Genomic DNA, 23,337 nt, shown 5'->3' on the forward strand with positions numbered 1-23,337 from the left:
TTTCATACTTTAGGAGATAAATGAAAAATAAACAAACGAACAAACAAACATGGCAAGGCAATTCCACGTGATCAATATTTTTCTTCTCTTTTCTAAAATGGGTTGTCCCCCTATTTTTTTTTGATTTTTGATTTTGCTTTGGGTTAAATTAACACGTAAAAACCCAATGCAACTCAATTTGTAAATTAAATTGAATTCATCTTTACTAAGCACGATGATTCATTTTAAATTTTGCGACTCATTTTGTTAACAAAAAGGAAAAATATGCGAAAAAAATTTTTTTTTTTTTGGGTTGGTTGCTTAAAACATCTGATTCAATTTATTTCCATTGATCCGTATAGCCAACGGACTTGTATGTCCTTAAACAATAAGGGACTCACATGAGACACCGTTCCCCTCTTTTGTACACATGAGACGGAGTTTGGTTTGTGATGATTTTTTTTTTTGATTTTTATTTCTTTAATATTCGTATTTGGAAACTAAACTGGTTTTGCAAAAATTAATTGAATATCATTCTCTGTTATCTAGCCAATCACTATTTGAATACACCAGTTGTTCGTACAAATAATATAATATCACAGCCCAAACAAAAGACAATAACCACCACTGCACACACAACAAAAAAAAACCATCTGATGGGTTGTCAACTATGAGAAGTATCAACTCAACCGTTTGTCTTTTAGTGTTACATACATAGATTATAACGTCGTTCCAACGCAAATATCGAATGATTCATGATCCTGCTATAGCCACCTCCTTATGCCAAAACACAAAATATAGACATAAACTACACATACAAATACGCAACGGTGACACACAATGATAATGAATCATCGTGAAAAGCAAGAGAAGACGTGGAAATGATTATTAAAGAAAAAAGTGAATTAAATATATAGAACGTTACACAATAACCTAACACACTTAAGCAGTTTCAGTTTCAACAGCTTCAACTTCAGCTTCAGCTTCAACTTCTTCTGGTTTTTGTTTGTAAGATTTAACAGTTGGGGCTGGGATAACTTCATCTTCATCTTTAGCTTCAGCAATCTTGACAGCATCTGGCAAAGCTTTTGGACCGAATCTGTTAGCAGCTGGGTCTTTCATAATCTTAACTTTGATACCCAAAACACCTTGTCTCATCAAGACGTGTCTGATAGCAATATCAATAAAGTCTCTGGTTGGTTGACCAGAGTGGATCATGAAACCATCAGCGTATTTTTGGGATTTAGCTCTAGCAGCTCTCAATTTACCAGAGATGACAACTTCAACACCCTTGGCACCAGCACCCATAGCAAATCTCAAGACACCGTAAGCGGCTCTTCTGATTGGTAAACCATTCAATAATTTGGCTTTCAAACCTTCGGCTTGAACAGCAGCAGACAAACCTCTTTCTTCAACTCTTTCAGCATAGATAGCAATACCTTCTGGAGACAATTTGAATCTCTTGACAATCAAAGAAGTCAATTCGTGGATTCTTCTACCTTGTTCACCCAAAACACCTTGAGTGTTAGAAGCTTTAACAATGATTTCCAATTTGGATGGAGTCTTTCTGACTTCAACACCAGCGTAACCTTGTTCGGCCAATTCTCTGGTGAAGAATTCGTTCAATTCAGCGTAGAAGACACCGTCAGCTACTAATTTCTTCTTTTTAGATAAGATAGCGTTAACCATTTTTGATAGAAAGAGGTTTTATATGTTGTTGTAAAAAAAAGACCAAAAAGAAGAACCAAAAGAAAAGAAAGTTTTAAATGGCATTGAAAAATTTTTTCTTTTGCTTGGTGTGTGTGTGTGTGTGTGTGTGTGTGTGTGTGTGTGTGTGTGTGTCAAGTGAGAAAGTGAAAAATTTTTGTGCGCTTAAGTGCAGGAACGAATTCAAAAATATTCTCAAATTTTGTGGTCATGTGATATAGTTACACAAAACGATTTACCCGGACAAAACATCATTTTATAATGTGAACTGAATATTATTAAGTTTAGTTGTGTGGTTGACATGGGTTGCATTTGAATTATAAGAAGTAGAGAAATCATCGGGGGTCATTGATTACTAAGAATTGTCTTGTTTGAAACTTGAATAGCAAAAGTCGATGATATACATTTACTTGTGAGTCATGGTGAGCCCAAATTTGATTGATACCGTTCTGTTATTGATGTTTCCGAATCCCTGAACGTTTTTTAGTACTAGAAGTGAAGATCCCACAGTTTGTAGGAGTTTTGATTATGTTCTTTTTTTTTAGATGTGTTCCAAATTCTGTTTGCAATATGCATAATTGATATCTAGAACAAAAAAAAAAACCATCTTTGAATATTTCACCACCACGAAAAACACACCGTAGAGATATACCCCAACCACAATGTTTGGACCATCTATACCGAAGGAACTACTAGAGAAAAGAAAAAAGAGAAAGCTAGAACAACTGAAACAGCAAGATAACAATGTATCTGATAATGAATCGGATTTAGATGATTTCATTGGTCCTGTTCTAATATCTAAATCAGAAACAACCATCCCTGCTACATCTTCAAAACCATCATTATTAGAACTACATCAACAAAAGACACAGGATTCAGAAGTAACAACACAATATGATCCAACTAAAGCATTACATGATGAAGTAAAAGAGGAATTATTAAGAAAATTACAAGCAAACGGTGGATTATCGGGAAGATTTACATCCAGTAAGTAATTTACATTTCAAAAATAAGAAGAAAAGAAAAGAAAAGAATAAATATATACTTATATACATGTCATTAATAGTCATTGTTATTACCATACATTGGTTTTGTTCATCCTAGTATAGTTTTTCCAAATAATTTATCCAATTCATTAATTGAATAATCTTTAGATTTGTCATTATCATCATCGTCATCGTCGTCATCATTATCATAATCGTTATCTTCTTTTTGTAAATTTCTTTCTTGTTTATGTGGTTTCATAACAGTATAATTGAATCCAGGAGCAACTTTAGTAGATTGATCATGAACCCATTTTTTATATTTTTCAGACTTGTCATTTTCAGCTTGTTCTTTTTTAACTTTATCACGGAGTGATCTAATCTCTTCTAGCCAATCAGTAATTTCATCATGGGAAACATTTAATTTTGGAGGTACTACTGTGCTTGATAATGTGGGGATTAATTTATTATAATTTGTATTTAAAGTGACAGGTTTTGGTGGTTGATAAATAGGATTTCTAATCAAGGGAACTTGTTTTAATATTGAATCAGCTAGAATAAAATAGTCTATGTTAGTTTATGAGTTCGTTTAAAATGAATACAGAACATACACAACAAATACATACGTTTATCAGTATCATACATTTGGAGAAATATGAGAGAGAGAGAGCGTTTGAAAGTGTCGATAGTGGTGAACAAATGGAGTGTTGGTTAAACGATGTTGATTTATGTAATTAGTTTTTAGAATTTTTTCCTTCGTGCAACCCTAAATTAAAAGTTGAAGGAGTTACAACAACACCAACAAAAAAAAAAATGCGACGCTAGTGGCTAATATTGCTTCTTTGTTTTTTGTGACTTCCTTATATTTTTTGTTTGCCTGCCTGTCTGAGTGCCAACCCACAGTTTGTCAGATTATGCAGATATAATACTTATTCATCGTTCAGATGCACTGTAACCATCATATTCCTTTAAGTGATTATACTAATAATTTAATGATCACGTATGTTATGTACATTAAGTAAACTATTACCAGACTATCTATTCGTCATCACTTTCATCAAATGCGAATGTAAATCCACTGCTAGATCCATTTCCTGTGGTTGATGTCTCTTCAGTTAATGAACACCATGCCTTACTTTTACCTGTCTCTTGTTCAAATGTCTTCAATTCTATCTTATCAAGTTTCTCTAAAGCTGTAGATAACAATTCACGTTCATTATTATTAATCAACAATTGTTTGAATATTTCAAAAATAGGTGTTCTTGGTAAATTTGCAACCTCTCCACAATCTTCATCCAAATCATCATTTTTAAGTTGATTAAAAGAATGTAAAAAATCTTTTAAAACAACATCATCTGAATCTTTTACAATAGCATCTAAACATTGTTTAATTTCTTTTAATCTAAATCCACTAATTTGATTTGATTTATTTTTTAAGAAATTCAACACTTGTGGTAATTTAGAAGTAGGTACAAAATTTTGAGTTATTGCAATTGAATCATCAATATTAATAACTGTATGCCACCAACCACTTGGAACATGCATACATTCACCAGGGAAAGTAATACCAATTAAACATTCTTCAATTTTAGTTGAATCATTGAAAAATCCAGAAAGTACCCATTCTGCAACACTAACAGGTGAAGTAACTTCACTTTCTTCTTCATCAGTTCCAACACCTGGTGGTGTTATATGAGGTGGTAACATTATCCAAATTTTACGTCCAACTATAGCTGCATTCCATGCCGATGTTGAATTTGGATCTTTATGAAAAGTAGATCCAGAACGTGAAGATCCTATAATTATCCAAGCATGATCTGGACGACAATTAAAACCATTTTCAATATTATTAAAAACATTAAATAAATCTTGTTGAAAAATTTCAGGTACTTTATATTCATTTCGTAGAATTTTCATTGCATCACTTTTACAATCAAATAAATAAAGTGGCGATTCATCTTTATTGTTATGAAGATATTGTGCATATTTAGATAATTTCCATCTTACTGATTCTTGAGTAAAAGTTATATCTGGGAATCGATTAACTAAAGTTTCAAAATCCCAATTTGGCCAACGTTTATTATCTTCATTAACTAAAATAAATGGAATATCATGATAATTTGTATTGAATTCATTTAAATCAATTTCTGATTCTTTTATTCTTTGAATTCTTCCATGAGGTAATTTACCTAATTGTCCAAGTAATGCATCACGATGATAGATTTCTTCTTCTTTAATAATTTTATTAAAAAGTTTTTGATAATCAATTTGTGAACATTGAAAAGGACGATAAAGAATATCAGAACATAATAAATTTTCAGGTAATTGAATAATATTATCATCTTTTTGAATATTCAACACAGTATTTCTCCATGATCCTAACCATGCTAAAGAATCATAATATTCAATTTTATTCATATATATTTTTTTCCATATTTCTTCATCATATAAAAATGCATAAAAAATTCTTGAAACATGAGATAAGTTTAAAAGTGTATCAACATCAGTGATTCTTTGTATTATATCCATGATAATTTCATCAGGAAGTATACTTAATTTACCTAATGAATTTTGTTTTTGTTCAAGTAAATTAATATCTGATCCCAGAAGAAGTGAATTCCCACTAGGTTTAACATTTAATGGATGTTTACTGGCAATACTATAAATGGAAATAGTACGCTTTTGATCAGGATATGTATATTTCACACATTTTTGTCTTTTTGGTTCCGGTTCCACTGTCATTTGATTTATGGGAGTTTGGTAGGTTTATTTCTAAAGTAGATTTTTCATAATTTTTTTTTTTTTTTTTCACTACAAGTATCATACGATGCTTTCATTTTTTTTTTGGCTGCGAAGAGCCGAGCTTAAACTACAATACAAACCACAAATGAATAAATATTACATAGGTTTTATTTTTATATATATATTAGATTTAATAAAGTATAAACCGTTATTGATTGATAACCAATTTTTGTATTTCTTCTTTGTTTTGTGCCTTTTGTCTAATTCTTTCTTCAATAGTATTTTTCGTAAGTAATCTGTAAACGGTGACAACTTTAGTTTGACCAATTCTATGAGCACGATCCATTGCTTGTGCATCAACCGTTGGATTCCAATCAGAATCATAGAAAATAACAGTATCTGCTGAAGTTAAATTCAAACCTAACCCACCAGCTCTTGTAGACAACATGAAAATGAAAAATTCTGGATTGGTTTGCCATTGCGTAACCAATTCTCTTCTTGCTTCAATCGTGGTAGAACCATCTAATCTCATGAATTTATAATTTCTGAATGCTAAATATTCCTGGAAAATCTCCATCATACGAGTCATTTGGAAATAAATCAAAATTCTATGACCATTCTTTTTCAAATCCACCAATAATTCATCAAGTTTGGCCAATTTACCACATTCAGCAATAAATCTTTCCATAGAAGGCATACGAATGTTGGAATAATCAAAAGTTGGTACTGGCAACAAATTAGATTTTGGATAATGATCTAATGGGACTTCACGTTTCATCAATTCTACTTCGGTTGACAATGGCAATGGTACCAATGATGCTCTGATATTAGGATCAAATAAAGTAGTCTTGATCCTATTAGCAAAGTTCAGTGACGAACAATTAACTGTAATTGGTGGAGCAGATGCAAGTGGAGTGGCTGCTGGTTCAAGTTTATTCATGTACATGTCTTGAGCAACTTTATCAACCACTGAATATAAACCAGAAAGTACTGATGAGTTTGAATGTGGTTGATTGTTATACTCTGTAATTAATAATTTTTTATTTTCTGGAACAAAATCATCTTCATATAGGTAGTGTAATCTACCAAGCAAATTGCTATTATTATCATCATCATCATTAGGTGAATAACTTTGCAACTCTATAGCACGCGAAAGAATGTCCTTCTGCGACAATTGTTTAAGTTCACCTTGGGATACATTGATTGACTTCAACCATCCATGTTCTTTAGTATTTTCAGGATTGTATATGCTGAACTTTTCATATACTGAATCAAGAGTGTTTTTCTCATAGTTTGGACATAAAAGTTCATCATAGATTAGACGAGGTAATTGATAGTCAACAATGTTCTCCGTTGAATAAGCCATCTCCAATTCATTAGATTCACGCAAGAATGATCCAGTTTCAGCAAATTTACCAAACGAAAATGGGGACTTCACATCAGCTCTTTCAAATAAATCTGGATGGTTACAAACTTTTCTGAATTGCATAACCATATTTGCTAAAGAACTATCTGTACCTGCAGTGGCAGAGTCAAGTAAATCAGAATCCAGGATTGATATTTGAGATCTCAATTGTTGGTACAATTTCTTTTGTCTTGTAGTCAAATCACAGAAAATATCCACTTCTACTTTATCCCCCAATTCACTCTGCACATTCTTCTTAATTCTTCTCAACATAAATGGTTTCAAAATCATATGTAATCTTCGTAATTGTTGTTCATCTAAACTAGTATTTGACTGGGCATGACTTTCAATATCCTTGGAGAACCAGTCACTAAATTCATCATGCGAATCAAATAACGTTGGCATAATAAAATGCAAAAGAGCCCACAATTCTTGCATGGAATTTTGAATTGGTGTACCTGTCAACAAAAGTCTATTACGACAGGATAACGACAACAATGACTTCCATCTTGACGAAGAGGATGATTTAATAGCTTGAGCTTCATCCAAAATCATATATTGCCACTTCATTTTCTGGAAATATGCAATATCAGCAACAATCAATTGATAAGATGTAACCAAAACATGGAAAGGTGCATCTTTGCCGTATCTAACACTTTTTCTATCCCAGAACTTACGCAAGACTTTTCTATCTTTAGCATTACCCCAGTATGGCAAGACTTTAAATTCAGGAACAAATTTGGTAATTTCTTGTTGCCAATTATGTAATGTAGATGCAGGAGTAACAACTAAAAATGGACCCCATATGTTATGAGTTTCGGCCAAGTAAGACAATACTGATATACTTTGGACAGTTTTACCCAAACCCATCTCATCAGCTAAAATACCATTAATACCTTGCTCATACAAATTTGCTAACCAATTCAAACCTTTCAATTGATATTCTTTCAAAGTACATTTCAACATATCTGGCTGTGGCACTGTAATATCTCCCAACAATGTAGGATTTTGGAAGTTCATTTCTTCCCCATTTGTATCGGGATTTTTAAATGGTTCATCATTATCAAATTGCCTGGCTTTGTTTTGAGCATTTACAAGAGCATTTTGAGCATTTTCAGCAGCCATTCTGTGCAAGGCATCTTCATCATCATTATCAAAGTCAAGGGAATTTATATCATGAGAAGCTGATCCATCAACACCAACATATTTATCCAAGTGTTGCTTATCTTCTTGTTTGAACTTACCATCGGCATCTGAACCTTCAATTTCATCAGTTTTAATTTTCTTACCAATGAAATGAGAATACAACTCTGTTTGGGTAATCAAGAAATTCAATTTTCTTGCCTGTCTCTTAGCTTCTCTCTCTTCTTCTTCTTTCTTTGCCTTATCTAGCAATTCCTTTTCATGCTTCTTCTTTAAATCACGTTCAATTCTTTCATTACGTTTCCAGAAATTGAACATTTCTCTCATTGCTCTTCTAGCCTTGGTTGTTAAATCCTTTTGATTCTTGGTATTTCTTAATTGCCATCTCTTGGCTTCTCTAGCGGCCAAGATACACGTCTTTCTAAGATTGATGAGTTTAGCTTGAGTGGATTGCTGCATCAACCTACTGACTTTAGGTCCATCTTTTCTTGACATATCTTTCCATATGGCAATATACGTATTATCATATTGCCTCATGAATGCTTTGTATTCTTTGGCAGTCATTCCTGCGGCAGCGGCTGGCGAAACAACGGCTTTAACTTTACCTTCTTCTTCCACCTTTGCTCGCTTCAAATCTCCACCAGAAACAGCTTCAGGCGTTTCCTCATTCTTAATTACTTCTGAATCTTGTTTGGTTTCTACCTCTTCATCCTCAAAAGCCTTTCTTTTAACCTTTGGACGACTGCTACGTCTAGGCTGTAATTCAAATTGTCCTTGAACACCGGCACCTTTGGGTTTGATGAGAATAGGTTGTTGTTGCGGCAGTTGATGCAGCAGCAGCGATTGCTTATTTTTCAGATGGTTTTTGGATTGTGACACTTGTTTATCATGTGCGGACTGGCTGTCATTGAGATGTGGTGAGTTATTAGTCACTGTACCGACAGAGTTAGTATGTGCATGGTCTTTAGTACCATTAGATGCTGTATTTTTGGATGCGTCATCTGTGGCAGCTGTTCTTCTCCTTCTTGTCTTGTTGTCAACTTTGTGGATTTCTCTAGTGGATCCCCATTTGAATTCTTTACCTCTGGTGCTGTTGTGGTGCAATGGTTTAGAGTAGTCTATGTGGTTCAACTCTTTATTTTTGTTTGTATCACTAATTTTGTTATTCCTTGACGAAATATCCTCTGCAACCACTCTATCAATGTAATTTGAAGCGAACTGGCCCGTGCTTATAAGGTAATTATTGAGTTTGGCTTCATCAAATTTTAATAATTTCAAATTATGACTTACTTGTTGATAATGATCCAACTTATTAATTATATTGACATTATTTTCAAATGTAGCCTTATATTTCTGATCAATCGAAGGAGTGAATGTAGAACTCGTGAACTCATAACTACTTGGTAGTATCCCGGCCACTATTGAATCAGATTCCTGATGAGATGGGATATTTCCATTCATGTGCTTTAGTGGGGACAGGATATTGGGATGATGAGCAGAGTTATTATTTGCAACCAGGTGGTCTATTTGATCAACAACACTCGTGGATATAGTGGTTGGTACTGTTTGTGATGTTTCTGCCTGGCTAGTTGAATTTTCAGAAGCTTGATCTTTCTGGAGCCCTCCTCCTGCCGATGGTGAACTTGAATTTAATGCTGATGACAATACGGGAGGTTGATTCTCCAGCTGTACATCAGTAGTTGTCTTGGCTTGTTTCTCAGAGGCAACGTTATTATTGTCAACCGATAACATGGACGAGATGTTCATAATCGTGACTTTTACTAGTTAGACTATGGGTGGTGGGATTAGCAGGATAGTGATAAATAACTAACGGTATCGAAGAATGATTGATTGATGGGTCGTTGTTGCAATAAGAAAAAAGGGCAAACGATTATTAATTCCTTAAAAGCAAAGAAAGGTTGGGCTCAAAAATTTTTTACTTTCGTTCAATTCCATTTACTCGTTCTTTGTACAATCCCAACGAGAAAGAGAGAAAGGCAACGTTGAGTGAGTAAGGCAAAGAGAGAGAGAGAGAGACAAACTGTACAGACAAGTTAATTTTTTTTTCTTCTTTCGCACTTTGTTTCTCAGTACTGTGTTGCTTAATACTCCAAAAATGCTTGAAAAAATATTGAAAAAAAAAAAAAATAAAAAAATAAAAAAAATAGAGAGACGCTCACCTGGATGTGTGCAGGACACACTACACTTTGTTGTTCGTCACTATCACCAAACTTTTTCCAACCAATTTTAAAGATAAGCAATGGAGGAGAGGAGGGAATAGATGGATCAGTGAATTGTCGTGAGCACAAGCAACTGTCCTATGAACCCACACACCAGACATTTTCCAACTTTCAGGGCTTAAAAAAGCTTTTATTTTGAGCAAAAAGTAGGGGAAGGAGATTCAGACAGTTGTCTAAAAATTAATCATAAAGTGATCATGAAACCACAACAACAAATTAAACAAAACGGCCAAGTAACCGAAATTGGTGTGTATGTGAGTGCGTGCGCGTGTGTGTAAAAGTGGCCAAAAAAAAAAAAAAGAAAGCAGAAAAACAAAAATCACAACTCTCCGCCAATCAAAGGAACATTCATATTAAATTGTACTACGACACCAGAAAAACAATACCGAACAAAGCAAAAAAAAATGCAAATCCAGACTACGAACAATGCTTCTGACACTTACGTTACATCATGAATAATTAAGGGTGTACTGAGAGTTGTGAATCCTTTGAAGTGACGCGTATGAACATTATCTTTTATGGTTGACAGTGTTTGTGGTTTTCTCAAAGATTTAACAAACAAAAAATCGCTTGCCTGATGATTCTGATCACTCCTACCGCCAATCCTCGCCTGGTAAATGTAGAAATCTAACACGAAAGTCTTAACATTCTCTACCATTTCCATACAAATTCCTAAGATCAAACAAGAGCCTTTAATTGTTCTTTTTCTTTTTTTTTTTTTTTAAATCCGAATCAAAATGCGGGTGAAAAAAAAAATATAAAAATCCTGGCAACTACAAAGAGGAAGAAAAAAAAAACCGAATTGTCAGTCTCCCGTTTCAGAAACAAACTATTCAAAAAGAACAACTGTTCATTTTTCTTTTGTTAATACTTAACATACAAGACTTTATCAACAATTAAATAGTTACTAGCAATCATGGGTATGGATCATCCTGCATTTACTTTATCTGCCTTATGTGCAATTGGTGGGTTTATGGGTTATACACGTAAAGGCTCCCTTCCATCATTATTGGCCGGGGTCACCTTCTCCGCCCTTTATGGTGGTGCAGGTTACTTATTGAAACAAAACGCCGACTACGGTTTAGAATTGGCTTTAGGTTCTTCCACTTTCTTGTTAGTTGCCGGTTTAGCTAGAGCTATCCCAACTTCATTTTCAAAACCAATTCCTGTCACTTTGGTTATTTTGGGTGGTGTTTCAACTGCTTATTATGCTAAGAAATACAATGAATTCTACCCAATCTTCTCCTAAACAAGAAAGTGACAGAGAGTAGTTTACCGTGTACATAATAGAATACAAAGATTGTTTATTATTATTATTATTATTTCATTGACGTTAATATTTTGCGTTTATTTTGTTATTACAATGTAGTTTTTTTTTACTCACATATTCGTTATACTTAATTATCACCAACCCATTCTCTTGCAGATTTGAACAATTCAATCCATGGACCATATGGACCCCATTCTTTACCTTGTTCAGTTGGGTACCATGAGTTGGATTCTTTTCTACAGACTCTTTCTGGATGAGGCATCATAGCCAAAACTCTACCATTGGCATTAGTAATACCAGCAATACCATTTGGAGAACCATTTGGATTGAATGGATAAACGTTGGTTGGGTTACCGTAGTTATCAATGTAACGAATAACATCCAATTCAAAGTCATTTTCACCGTTTTGGTTCTTGAATTGAGCTCTACCTTCACCATGAGCAACAACAATTGGCAATTTAGATCCTTTCATGTTTTGCAAGAAAATAGAATTGTTCTTGACCTTATCTTCAACTTCAACCATAACAAATCTGGCTTCATATTGTTCAGATAAATTACGTTCGAAAGTTGGCCAGTTATCGGTACCTGGAATCAATTCAGCAATTCTACTCAAGAATTGGCAACCATTACAAGCACCAAAGGCAAATGTATCAGTTCTGTCTTGGAAGAATCTCTTGAATTCATCACGTGCTTTTTCATGGAATAAGACAGATTTAGCCCAACCAGCACCGGCACCTAAAACATCACCATATGAGAAACCACCACAGGCAGCGAGACCAACGAAATCGTCCAATGTGACTCTGCCTTCTAAGATATCAGACATGGTGACATCATAAACATCAAAACCAGCTTGTTTGAAACACCAGGCCATTTCTTGTTGTGAGTTAACACCTTGTTCTCTCAAAATAGCGACTTTTGGTTGTTTAGTGTATGATTTGAATTCGTTTGGTTTGAAGGTCAATTGGTATGAAATACCTGGATCTTTGTCATCTTGAAGAGATTTCAATTCTTGATCAGCACTAGCTGGATTGTCTCTCAATTTTTGAATGTGATGTGAGGTAAGGGACCACAAGTTTTGGAATTCACTACGTTTACCACTGAATTCTTGACGTCCGTTATAAGTGATGGCAAATGATTGGGAATCAAATGTTGGTTTACCAATAGTTTGAATGTATTCTTCAGAAATACCAGTAGCAGCAAAGATTTCTTTGAATTTAGCCAATTCTTTAGCTCTGATTTGGAAAACAGCACCCAATTCTTCATTGAACAAAGCAGTGTGAATATCTTCTTTACCATTAAAGTTCAATTCCAAACCACATCTTCCAGCAAAAGCCATTTCAAAAGCAGTAACCAATAAACCACCTTCAGATCTATCATGGTAAGCCAAGACATCAAAGTCTTTGTGCAAGACAATTAAAGCTTCCAAGAATGATTTCAAAACTTGGTGAGAGTGGACAGTTGGAGCAGAGTTACCAACTTGTTTGTAAACTTGAGCCAAAGCAGAACCACCCAACGATTTTTCAACAGTGGCAGCCAAGTCAACCAAAACCAAAACAGTTTCATCATCAACTTTTTGTAACTGAGGAGTCCAGGTGTTTGAAGTGTTGTCAACTGGAGCAAATGAAGTGATGGTTAAAGCTAATGGTGCAATAACTTCTTTGTCATCCCATTTCATTTTCATGGACATGGAATCTTTACCAACTGGAATGGAAATACCCAAATCTGGACACAAGTCAAGACCAATAGCTTGAACAGCTTCGTATAATTTGGCACCTTCACCGGCATGAGCAGCAGCAGACATCCAGTTAGCAGATAATTTAACGTGTTTCAAAGATGGAATGTCAGCAGCAAAAATGTTCAACAAAGATTCAGCAACACACATCTTAGCAGAAGCACTAGCAGAGATCAAAGCCAATGTTGGTTTTTCACCCATAGCCATAGCTTCACCGGTGGTCAAAACAGTTTCACCAAGTGATGTAGCAGTAACACCAACATCAGCAACTGGAACTTGCCATGGACCAACCATTTGATCACGGTCAACCAAACCGGTAACAAATCTATCACCAATGGTAATAAGGAAACTCTTAGACCCAACAGCAGGTAATTGTAAGACTCTTTCAACAGATTGAGCAAGTTCCAAGTTTTCGGTTTCAAATGATTTTAATTTCAAGTTTTGAGTAATAGCAGTTCTGGACATCTTTGGTGGCTTACCGAACAAGACAGACATTTCCAAATCAATTGGTGTAGTGTTCAATAAGGAATCAGTCAAAACTAATCTTTGTTCTTCAGTGGCTTCACCAACAACGGCAAATGGAGCTCTTTCACGTTCACACATCTTGGCAAACAAGTCCAAGTTTTCTGGAGCAACACCCAAGACATATCTTTCTTGGGATTCATTACACCAGATTTCCATTGGAGACATACCTGGTTCCAAAGACAAGATAGATCTCAATTCAAATTTAGCACCCAAATCGTTATCATGAACCAATTCTGGTAAAGCATTGGATAAACCACCAGCACCAACATCATGGATAGATTGAATTGGATTACCTTCTTTACCCAAGGAAACACAGGCATTGATAACTTCTTGAGCTCTTCTTTGGATTTCTGGGTTACCTCTTTGAACAGATGCAAAGTCCAAGTCAGCAGAACCTTCACCAGAAGAAACGGAAGAGGCGGCACCACCTCCCAAACCAATCAACATGGATTGACCACCAAGAACAATCAATTTAGCACCTGGTGTGATCTTGGTATCTTTCAAAGCCAAGTCTGGTCTGATGGCACCCATACCACCAGCTAACATAATTGGTTTGTGGAAACCTCTGATTTCGGTTTTACCTTCGGAGTTTTCAACTTCAGTAGTTAAAGTTCTAAAATAACCATTAATGGCTGGTCTACCGAATTCATTGTTAAAAGCAGCAGAGCCAATTGGAGCTTCCAACATGATATCCAATGCAGAAGCAATGTGGTTTGGTTTACCAACATTTCTTTCCCAAGGTTGAGGTAAACTTGGAATTTGCAAATCAGAGACAGAGAAACCAGATAAACCAGCTTTAGATTTAGAACCTCTACCGACAGCACCTTCATCTCTAATTTCACCACCGGACCCAGTAGCGGCACCAGCAAATGGAGAAACAGCAGTTGGATGGTTATGGGTTTCGACTTTAACTAAAGTTTGGACTCTTTCTTTAATGGATTTCCATTGTTTGGTTTCAAAATCTGGGGTCCAAACATAAGCTTCTGGACCTTCAAAGACAGCAGCATTATCGGAATAAGCAGAAATAGTATATTGTGGGTTTTTGTTGTGGGTGTTTCTGATCATTTTGAATAAAGACAAATCTTTTTTAACACCATCAATAGTCCAATCAGCATTGAAAATCTTGTGACGACAATGTTCAGAGTTAACTTGAGCAAACATAAACAATTCAACATCAGTTGGGTTACGTCCAATAATATCAGTGAATGCATTAATCAAGTAATCAATTTCACCTTGATCCAAAGCCAAACCCAATTCTTTGTTTGCGTTAATCAAGTTATCCTTGTTGGAGATAATATCAACAGTAACCAAAGGTTTTGGAGAATGGTGAGCAAACAAATCATCGTATTGTGGGACATTAGATCCAAGGTAAATGGTTTGAGTCATTCTATCAAAAACAGAAGTTAAAAGAACATCTGGTTGGTAAGAATCTAATTGAACACCATTCTTAGTTTTAATAATCAAGGAGACACCACGTTCAATTCTTTCAACATGATCACCCAATCCACAAATTTGAGCAATGTCAGTGGCTTTGGAAGACCAAGGAGAAATAGTACCTGGTCTTGGCAAGATTTGGACAAATAAAGTATCACTTTCCAATTTGATGGAGGAACCATCAGTGGTAGTGGAGTTTTTAACCAATTCTTGAGTCAATGGAGTATCTTCAAGAGGATTATCATAAGTTAATAAAACTTTCAATAATTCCAATTGTTTATCAGTTAATTCTTTTTTCAAAGAAACGTAATGAGTGTAAGAAGCAGCAATTTGTTCAATGATATTTTCTTGACCAACTTTTTTTTCAAGTTCTTGAGTCAAATTGGAGACTCTGAATTGCGATAAAGCAACAGGACCTGATAAAATAAGAAAGTTACTCATGGATAAGGATGTTCTTAACCTTTCTAGGAGATTATAAATGGAGATAGGCGGAGATCTAAAGAAGAAAAACAAAAAAAGAGGAAGAAAAACAGAATAAAAGAAAAGAAATAAAGAGTATTCATCATTCGAAATTTTCCGTAGATGTGCGATGGTCGCATGGGTTACTTTTTTGATGATGATGAGATTATTCTATGTGAGACAAAGAAAAAAAAAACAGAGAGATAATTAGATTACTTAATTATAATGATCTGGTCGTGCGAAACACATTAATTTTTTTTTGACTCTTTCTTCTAATCTCATCTCGTAGATTTTTTTTTCCTCCCCTTTCTGTAGAGTTGTTTAGTATAATAGTTAAACACTAAAAAGAAGCAAGCAATCAGAATCAAATGGCTCAAGGTAATTTAAAATTGAAATCTAAGAAGGCAGCTAGAGTGACCAAGAAACAACTCAATCCTAAGAAAGCTGCTCCAAAGATCATTAAAGCCAAAAAATCCACAGCTAAAGAAGCCCAAAAATTTGTTAAAATTCATCAATCACAATTAACCACATCTACTGAAAAATTAATTTCTCTGAGAGTTGGTCATTTGGAATTATTAAAAGGTTCAAGAAGACAAGTTGAAAAGGAGAATAAAGAAGCTAATAAAAATAAGAAATAATGAAATCGATAAATGAAATATTATCAAATCTTCCGACCAAGATCCATCGCACTTTAGACGAGAAGAAGAGCACTAATGGTGATGAGAAGAGTATACAACAAATAGAAATTGCTCAAATTAAGAGCCAGGTTCATGGTGACCAAAATATCACCCGTTTACCATGTACTGAAGAGGAAACAAACAGTCATCCTAAACTACGAGCACTAGAGGTGGAGAAGTCTACCAAGAGACGTAAATAGATTGATAGAATAGTCAAGTTATTAATGAACGAGCCATCGGAAATTAGAATTCTGTAGCATGTTATCATACAGATGGCAATAATGATTTAGTTGTCATTTATTTTTGTTTTCTAGAATAAATAATACTTCTACCTAAACAGGCATTGGTCTATATGAGGCATCTTGAGCCTCCATCTCTAAATTCTTTCTTTTGATATGAGTTTCTTGTGATTTCACAAATCCAATTAATGCAGCACCAAAGACAAGAGTGAGAACAACCAAGATCGTATTGACTGGACCTGGGTTCATGTTGAAATATTCATGAGTTGCTTTATCCATCACTTGTTGCAAGATATTGCAAACACCAGAGAATGCAATAATTGTTCCATAAACAGTACCAAAATTGTCATATCCAAACACTTTAGCACAAAAATCACTAACCGCGGTATAGTAAAATGGTCTATAGACAACAAGTACCAATATACCAGCATAAGTAGCAGGTAACCAGCTGACTAAACCAGCGACTCCAATGAACAAAGATAATCCAAGCAAGATGTTTAACACCAGCAATGTTGTCAAATTATCCAAAACAAGTCCAATAAATGGGATGGCACATAAACCACCCAATGGAAGAGCCAAATCAAAGAAATGATTAATTGAAGTAGCTAATTCTTCATCTCCATTATATAAATAAACCATCTGACTCTTTACTGTAGCCACAAAGTAATTGATACGTAACATTTGAATAGTGGTGAATAAACACATTCCCCAAAACCACCATGAGTTCAATTGTTGACTAATAGTTGCTCCGTGTAATACACCAAATACACCACCAGAGCGATTGATCAATTTAGCATCTGCTTCTTGTTCATAGTGTGATTTGATGGACAGATAAGATGCTCTCAGAGCAGTGGATTCTCTTCTACTTGTAGGTGCCGATGCTCTTCTCATCAACAACGAAGTAGTTTCAGAAATTGTGGGTTGGTAACATTCGATAGGGTCAGTAGTAGATGACACTATTGCAGATTCCCGATCAGCTGGAGTTAATAAATCTTGGTTCAATGGTTTTCCTGTTTCATCAATACCAGTTTCAGCAATTTTAGCAAGTGTACCAACAGTTTTATATGAATCCTTTGGCATGATGAATACTTGACAGATAAAAATGAACAACGGTACCACCAAATAGATGGAGAAAAACTTACTGATTGAAAGATGTTTAACATGGGTATAATATAATCTGTAACATAAGAATAATGCCGATGAGGAATCAAAAGCTCCCGTTAACAATGCTAAAATTAACCCAGAATTCTTTGGGAAAGAATTTGCTAATTGAAAACATGAAATAAAGACAAATGGACCAGCAAGTGCTAATAAAGTATACCCGGCCAAGTAACCATCAAATAAGTCAATTGATTCAGCAAATTTCATACTTAATGCACCCATGGCCAATATTACAGCTCCAATTATACCAGTTAATTTTGGACCATATGAATCTAAAATAGATCCCACTGGCAATGCTGAAATATTGGTCACCATACATGCAACAGTGAATAATAAATTCAATGACAACTCTTGGTCAACACAACGCACTTCGTCGGATGTAGATGAACTTGTTGAAAGATTACATTTACTTTCATAAATGTGCTGGGAAATAAAAATTGGCTTTATAGCAGCGAACCCAAATACTGGACCTGCTGCAAGTAAACACCATGTTATGGCACAGGCAATTTGTAGTAGTCTCTTTGGTAATGATGGTAATTGTGCCATTAAGTTCTGATGTGGAGATATTAAATTGGAGAATAGGGACAGTAACGAAAAAAACAAAAAAAAAAATAAGCTATAAATATGACAGAAAGTTATTGTCAGCAACAGCAACAGCAACACCAACAACAGCAAAAAAAAAAAAAGAATTACCCCGATGGGAATTTCCTTGAATTTTATAGTGATACTTGTTTGCTTGGAGCAATGGATGCATAAAGGGCAATTTACATACAGAAGGCGGTAAACACCGTGTTTTATTACTTGCTACTTTATACTCGTAGATTTAAGCTAATTTGCGGATTTATCCGAACGCGATAAGCAAGAGAAGATCTGAAATCGATCAACGGTTGACTATTCATTACTAGCTCGTAACTAAAAAAAGTCAAAAAATACTTTGAAATATGATACTCAATTAAAACTCTATTTAAATGCAAGCTATACAAGGAGGGTGGGAAACTCAAAATGGCGAGATGTCATCATCAACAGTTTTATAGGCATACGCAACATTGCTAGCCTTTAAATACAAATGATGAATACAAATTGCAAACATGTTTAAGAAAATGAAACCAAATAATACAAACACAAATCTCATACCAGGTTGATTGTAGATAGGTGTAGATTTCTTCTTGTCATCTTTGTCATCACTGTCAGAATTGTCATCACTATTGGAGTTGTCATTGTTGTTATCATCATTTGAACTATCTTTATTGTCATCTTTATTGTTGTCATCGGAACTGTCTTTAGAATCATCGTTGGAACTATCTTTAGAATCGTCCTTGTTGTCATCTTTATTATCATCTCTTTCAATTATAAATTCATTTGATCTTCTTCCAATTTGTTCAACAGTATTAGTAGGTAATGCTTCAGGAGCAATGAAATCCTCTTGTACTGGGATATCTGTAGTATTTGTTGATAATTCATAAGGTGGGTTCTTAAAAGAATATAAGAAATAAGTAGTTAATAATACACTAGCAAAAATAAGTAGTTTAATTACTGATTTATAACATTTCTTCTTGGAAGAAGAAGATGATGATGAGTTGATCGTTATATCAAGACCTTTTCTTTCACTAATTGGTGTTCCAAACATGATAAGATTGAGATTATGAAATGAATAAATAAATTAATGATTAAGGAATTAAGTTTAAACCACTATCAATATTACAAAGGTTGTGATTTGTCTTCTTCTTCTTCTTCTTCTTCTAATATTCTTTCCATTTCATCTTTTTTTCTTCTTTTTTTTTTTTTTGACCCTTAATTTCGAATTCTTCATTACGATTCTAAAAATGGAAGTATGTTTACAATTTCTCCTTAAATGTACAATTTCTCCTCTTCGAAATCAGTTACACAAACTAAAATATCACATGTTATTACATAAGCAAAAAAGTCGTGTATCGAAGAACGGAAAAAAAAAAATTTTGAAAAGAAATTCTCACGAAACATCTCATCAACATCAATTTGAACTCAAATCCATCGGTAAGATACCATTATAGTTGAGATCTATATTAGTCTTTTTTTTATTTTGACATATAATCCCCACACGTCATTGTGATATACATTTACTTTATCCATCCAATTAAATTAATTTTATAGATCAAAACAAAAACACATTATGTCTGGTATATTATTTGAAGATATGTTTATTGTGGATTCTACTGATCCTGGTAGATACAACAAAGTATGCAGAATAACAGGACATTCTTCAACATCCAAAGATATCACTATTACATTAGATATAAACAGTGAATTATTTCCAGTTCAAAATAATGATTCATTAACTATTACATTAGCTTCATCATTAGGTAATGAAGCATCAATGATAACTTCAAATGGTTCATGGAGACCTCCAAAAGCAGATGATAGATCATTAGCTGATGATTATGATTATGTTATGTATGGTACTGTTTATAAATTTGAAGAAAGTAGTGATACTGATAAAATGTCCGTTTATATTTCTTTTGGTGGTTTATTGATGCGTTTAGAAGGTGGTTATCGTTCTTTATCAAATTTGAAACAAGAAAACGCTTATATTTTGATTCGTCATTACAAAGATAATTAGAGAATATATCAGATATTACAAGTGTGTAAAGAATAATAATAATAAAAAAAAAAACAGTTATATATACAAATCATTAATGCAATTGGATTATTAGAAACTAGTGTCAGAATTCTTAGTGCATTATATATCTAAAGCTAATAAGAATAATAATAAAAAAAAAACAAATATAAATTCTAAAGAATAGACAGAAGTAACTAAAATTGTGTTTTAGTCAAACAAAAAGTTGTAGAATACATGTGAAATGAAGTACAGGGAGGAGAATACTCAATACTGTTCAACTTATCTTCGAATTTGTAAACAAACTCTATATTTATATATTGAAGATAATTATTTACTTAATTTTAACTCCAATTCACTTAAAAATTGTGGATTTGGTTTACTAATATTTGCAAGATCTTCATCTTCTTTCTGATTCTCATTCACACTTTCATTTAAGTTCTTTTTAAGAAGTTTATTCTCATTTTCCAAATTATAAATCCGGTTAAAACTTTCTTCCAATTTCAATTTCAAATCCTCTTTGGATAATGGATTTTGGATATTGGAATTAGCATTACCTCCTTCTGGTACTTGATCTGTTTGATCTTCATCTCCATAACTAGTCAAATTTGTACTAATCAAATCTGTAATACCGGATATATTGGATTGTAATGAGTTCAAGGAATATCGATTCTGGTTACCTATACTATTTCGCATTCTTTTATTCAACGCTTCAAGTGATTTTTGATTATATGTCTCGTATCCAGCAGGAGGCAATATATTTAGATAATTATCATCCAATGATGCAACTCTATTATTACTCTTGTTGCTAATCATTGGTGTTGACATTTTCGAATTAACCGAGTTAATAGAATTTCTATTGGATATTCCATTTGGTGATTGATCGTTTTCAAACACAGTTAGTAATCCCAATTGCAAACCAGTTGACAATCGTTTGTATTTCTTTTCTTTACCATTAGCATTCTCATTGATATCATTTGCAATGTTTGAAGGGGTTGTTGGAGTAGGCAATGACTGTGGAGAAGGCAAGGAGAAACGCTTTTTCAATGATGAATTCTGGAATGTTTTCAAATTAAATGATTTTGACACAGTAGTTGGTGAGCCAGATACATTTGAAAGAGTAGAAGGAGATTGAGGAACCATATATCCTGGATTTAGTTCTTGATTTAAATCATTTAGCGATGATTTATACAAACTCTTGATATGCTCCAATTCATCTTTAAATTGTGTAAATATCATCAACTTTTCTTGTTGTTCATCAGCATTATCTAAATCCTGAATTGAACGATTATACTTTTGAAAATACTTCAAGTTCGTGGTTAGGTTCGCCATTCTTGCAATTAATGTATCTAAATTCAGCACGAATGGTAAGTTTTCACCTGTACCATTTTCTTCTCCAGAAGTACATACAGCGCCTTTATTTAAATTCTCAAATTTTTCAAATAATCCTTCGATATTTGTTAATGTTGAGTTATGGTCCAACAATATGTCATAAACTAATTGTAAACGTGGTATATCTGATAGATCCAGTACCCTTTGATCCATTTCATCAAGACCAAATTCATCCATCAATTTAAATACAAAGAAATTTGGATTAGACGGTTCATTTATTGTAAGTAATTGACAAATAAATAATTTTCTTAAATTATCAAATTTGCTTATTTGTGTCCCAAGAACATGGATCATGTCATTTTCATCTTCATGCAATTTCGTGCTGTGATTCAAAATATCCAAATTGACATTATTAACTGCACAATATTGTTCAAATAAATTGCCATTCATGTGTGGTAAAAGTTTCACTATTAAACTTTGTAAGTTTAAGTTCAAGAATTCCAAAGAGTTTAGTAAATGATTCAGTAAATATTTATGTGTCTTATTCGATATAAGATTGAGTTGTTCTCCTTTGAGGTTGTTGAGGTAAACTATTAATTTCTTGTTGATTTTATAATTAAGCATTAAAAATTGTTGTAAATTTTGTAGAATTCTAGTTGAATTGATTATAATTTTAAATTTTCTAACTTTTATGAGTTTCATGGATATGTAAACTATTATTTTAAACATTCTAATTTGAAGTTGTAAAGGTAGGTGATTAGCAACTTGATTATAATACAATTGTTGTTGTTTAAGGAGGAATATTATCATGTTAATCACCAACACGATGATTTTCATATTGTTATATTTCAAATTATAACACAAATTATAGCGCCTGTCAAGAACATATAACTTGGTTCCATCATCATTGAAAGAATAACTGAAAATATCAGATTTTTCATGAAAGTCGACAATGGTTGTTTTACTTAACGTTTGCAAGTTTGATTCATTCTTGGACAATACCATGGAATTCTCCAATAAATTGGATACTATCAAATTGTATTTGAATTTCTCCCAGAACTCGGGTAATTTGTGTTCCAATGAAATATACTTGTGGATAAATTTACAAAGATTGTCTGTGTCTGGAGATATATGTTCAGGAACATATGCATCATAGTAATATTGAAAGTCACGAAGACTACTCTGGGAATTTACCAGAGTGGTACTATACTTTCTTAATTGATGTTGTTGTTGTTGTGGGTAATGATTAGTGCGGTTTTGCCGAGGTAAAAAATGTGGTTGTGGAGGTGGTAACAGAAATATATTGTCCTGAAACTCATGATATGAAAGAGGAACATAATGATCCTCGATATTAGTTGTTGAAGTAGATGTGGATGTTACTGAAGGTGATAACAATAATCCATTGGTTGAAGTATTGCTTTTGCTATTTGGTTGGGTTGGGTTTTCTATACCCCAATCACTTATTTCACTATCGAGCTGGGAATCCAACTCAGATTGTTTGTTATAATTATCCTTAAGTTTGGTTTTGGTCGTATTGGTATTTGATGTGGCATTTGAATTATTGGAGGAAGGGAATAAGTAATTAGATAGTGGATTCAATCTATCAAAATTCATATTTCCACTATACAAATAACATTTGACAGTATTCTCATTGAAAAGAAAAAAATTAATATTCAAGACTCACACACTTACAGGGAAGGTATTGGTTGATATGGA

The 23,337-nt window shown here is 33.7% G+C and overlaps 10 protein-coding genes across 10 annotated transcripts; 3 read left to right on the forward strand and 7 right to left on the reverse strand. All coding sequences in view use genetic code 12, as the record gives it.

Moving 5' to 3' along the window:
• Positions 1-921: 921 nt before the first annotated feature.
• On the reverse strand, positions 922-1,668 carry RPS3 (40S ribosomal protein uS3; the record flags this gene model as incomplete). The annotated part of the gene is made up of 1 exon (XM_002545693.1): positions 922-1,668. One exon carries the CDS (start codon positions 1,666-1,668, stop codon positions 922-924), a length of 747 nt encoding a protein of 248 aa, XP_002545739.1.
• A 2,039-nt stretch (positions 1,669-3,707) lies between these two features.
• Positions 3,708-5,411, reverse strand: CTRG_00521 (uncharacterized protein; the record flags this gene model as incomplete). Its single annotated transcript, XM_002545694.1, has 1 exon — positions 3,708-5,411. The coding sequence occupies one exon, from the start codon at positions 5,409-5,411 to the stop codon at positions 3,708-3,710; it is 1,704 nt and encodes a 567-aa protein (XP_002545740.1).
• Positions 5,412-5,619: 208 nt separating this feature from the next.
• CTRG_00522 (chromatin-remodeling ATPase) lies at positions 5,620-9,726 on the reverse strand (the record flags this gene model as incomplete). The annotated part of the gene is made up of 1 exon (XM_002545695.1): positions 5,620-9,726. One exon carries the CDS (start codon positions 9,724-9,726, stop codon positions 5,620-5,622), a length of 4,107 nt encoding a protein of 1,368 aa, XP_002545741.1.
• A 1,389-nt stretch (positions 9,727-11,115) lies between these two features.
• CTRG_00523 (uncharacterized protein) lies at positions 11,116-11,448 on the forward strand (the record flags this gene model as incomplete). Its single annotated transcript, XM_002545696.1, has 1 exon — positions 11,116-11,448. The coding sequence occupies one exon, from the start codon at positions 11,116-11,118 to the stop codon at positions 11,446-11,448; it is 333 nt and encodes a 110-aa protein (XP_002545742.1).
• Positions 11,449-11,596: 148 nt separating this feature from the next.
• Positions 11,597-15,601, reverse strand: ADE6 (phosphoribosylformylglycinamidine synthase; the record flags this gene model as incomplete). The annotated part of the gene is made up of 1 exon (XM_002545697.1): positions 11,597-15,601. The coding sequence occupies one exon, from the start codon at positions 15,599-15,601 to the stop codon at positions 11,597-11,599; it is 4,005 nt and encodes a 1,334-aa protein (XP_002545743.1).
• A 386-nt stretch (positions 15,602-15,987) lies between these two features.
• CTRG_00525 (uncharacterized protein) lies at positions 15,988-16,257 on the forward strand (the record flags this gene model as incomplete). The annotated part of the gene is made up of 1 exon (XM_002545698.1): positions 15,988-16,257. The coding sequence occupies one exon, from the start codon at positions 15,988-15,990 to the stop codon at positions 16,255-16,257; it is 270 nt and encodes an 89-aa protein (XP_002545744.1).
• A 371-nt stretch (positions 16,258-16,628) lies between these two features.
• On the reverse strand, positions 16,629-18,242 carry CTRG_00526 (uncharacterized protein; the record flags this gene model as incomplete). Its single annotated transcript, XM_002545699.1, has 1 exon — positions 16,629-18,242. The coding sequence occupies one exon, from the start codon at positions 18,240-18,242 to the stop codon at positions 16,629-16,631; it is 1,614 nt and encodes a 537-aa protein (XP_002545745.1).
• Positions 18,243-18,693: 451 nt separating this feature from the next.
• Positions 18,694-19,323, reverse strand: CTRG_00527 (uncharacterized protein; the record flags this gene model as incomplete). Its single annotated transcript, XM_002545700.1, has 1 exon — positions 18,694-19,323. The coding sequence occupies one exon, from the start codon at positions 19,321-19,323 to the stop codon at positions 18,694-18,696; it is 630 nt and encodes a 209-aa protein (XP_002545746.1).
• A 522-nt stretch (positions 19,324-19,845) lies between these two features.
• RPB8 (DNA-directed RNA polymerase core subunit) lies at positions 19,846-20,292 on the forward strand (the record flags this gene model as incomplete). The annotated part of the gene is made up of 1 exon (XM_002545701.1): positions 19,846-20,292. The coding sequence occupies one exon, from the start codon at positions 19,846-19,848 to the stop codon at positions 20,290-20,292; it is 447 nt and encodes a 148-aa protein (XP_002545747.1).
• Positions 20,293-20,619: 327 nt separating this feature from the next.
• CTRG_00529 (uncharacterized protein) lies at positions 20,620-23,235 on the reverse strand (the record flags this gene model as incomplete). Its single annotated transcript, XM_002545702.1, has 1 exon — positions 20,620-23,235. One exon carries the CDS (start codon positions 23,233-23,235, stop codon positions 20,620-20,622), a length of 2,616 nt encoding a protein of 871 aa, XP_002545748.1.
• Positions 23,236-23,337: the final 102 nt, after the last annotated feature.

Source organism: Candida tropicalis (assembly GCF_000006335.3).
Source record: "Candida tropicalis MYA-3404 genomic scaffold supercont3.1, whole genome shotgun sequence".
NCBI classification, from domain to species: Eukaryota; Fungi; Ascomycota; class Pichiomycetes; order Serinales; family Debaryomycetaceae; genus Candida; species Candida tropicalis.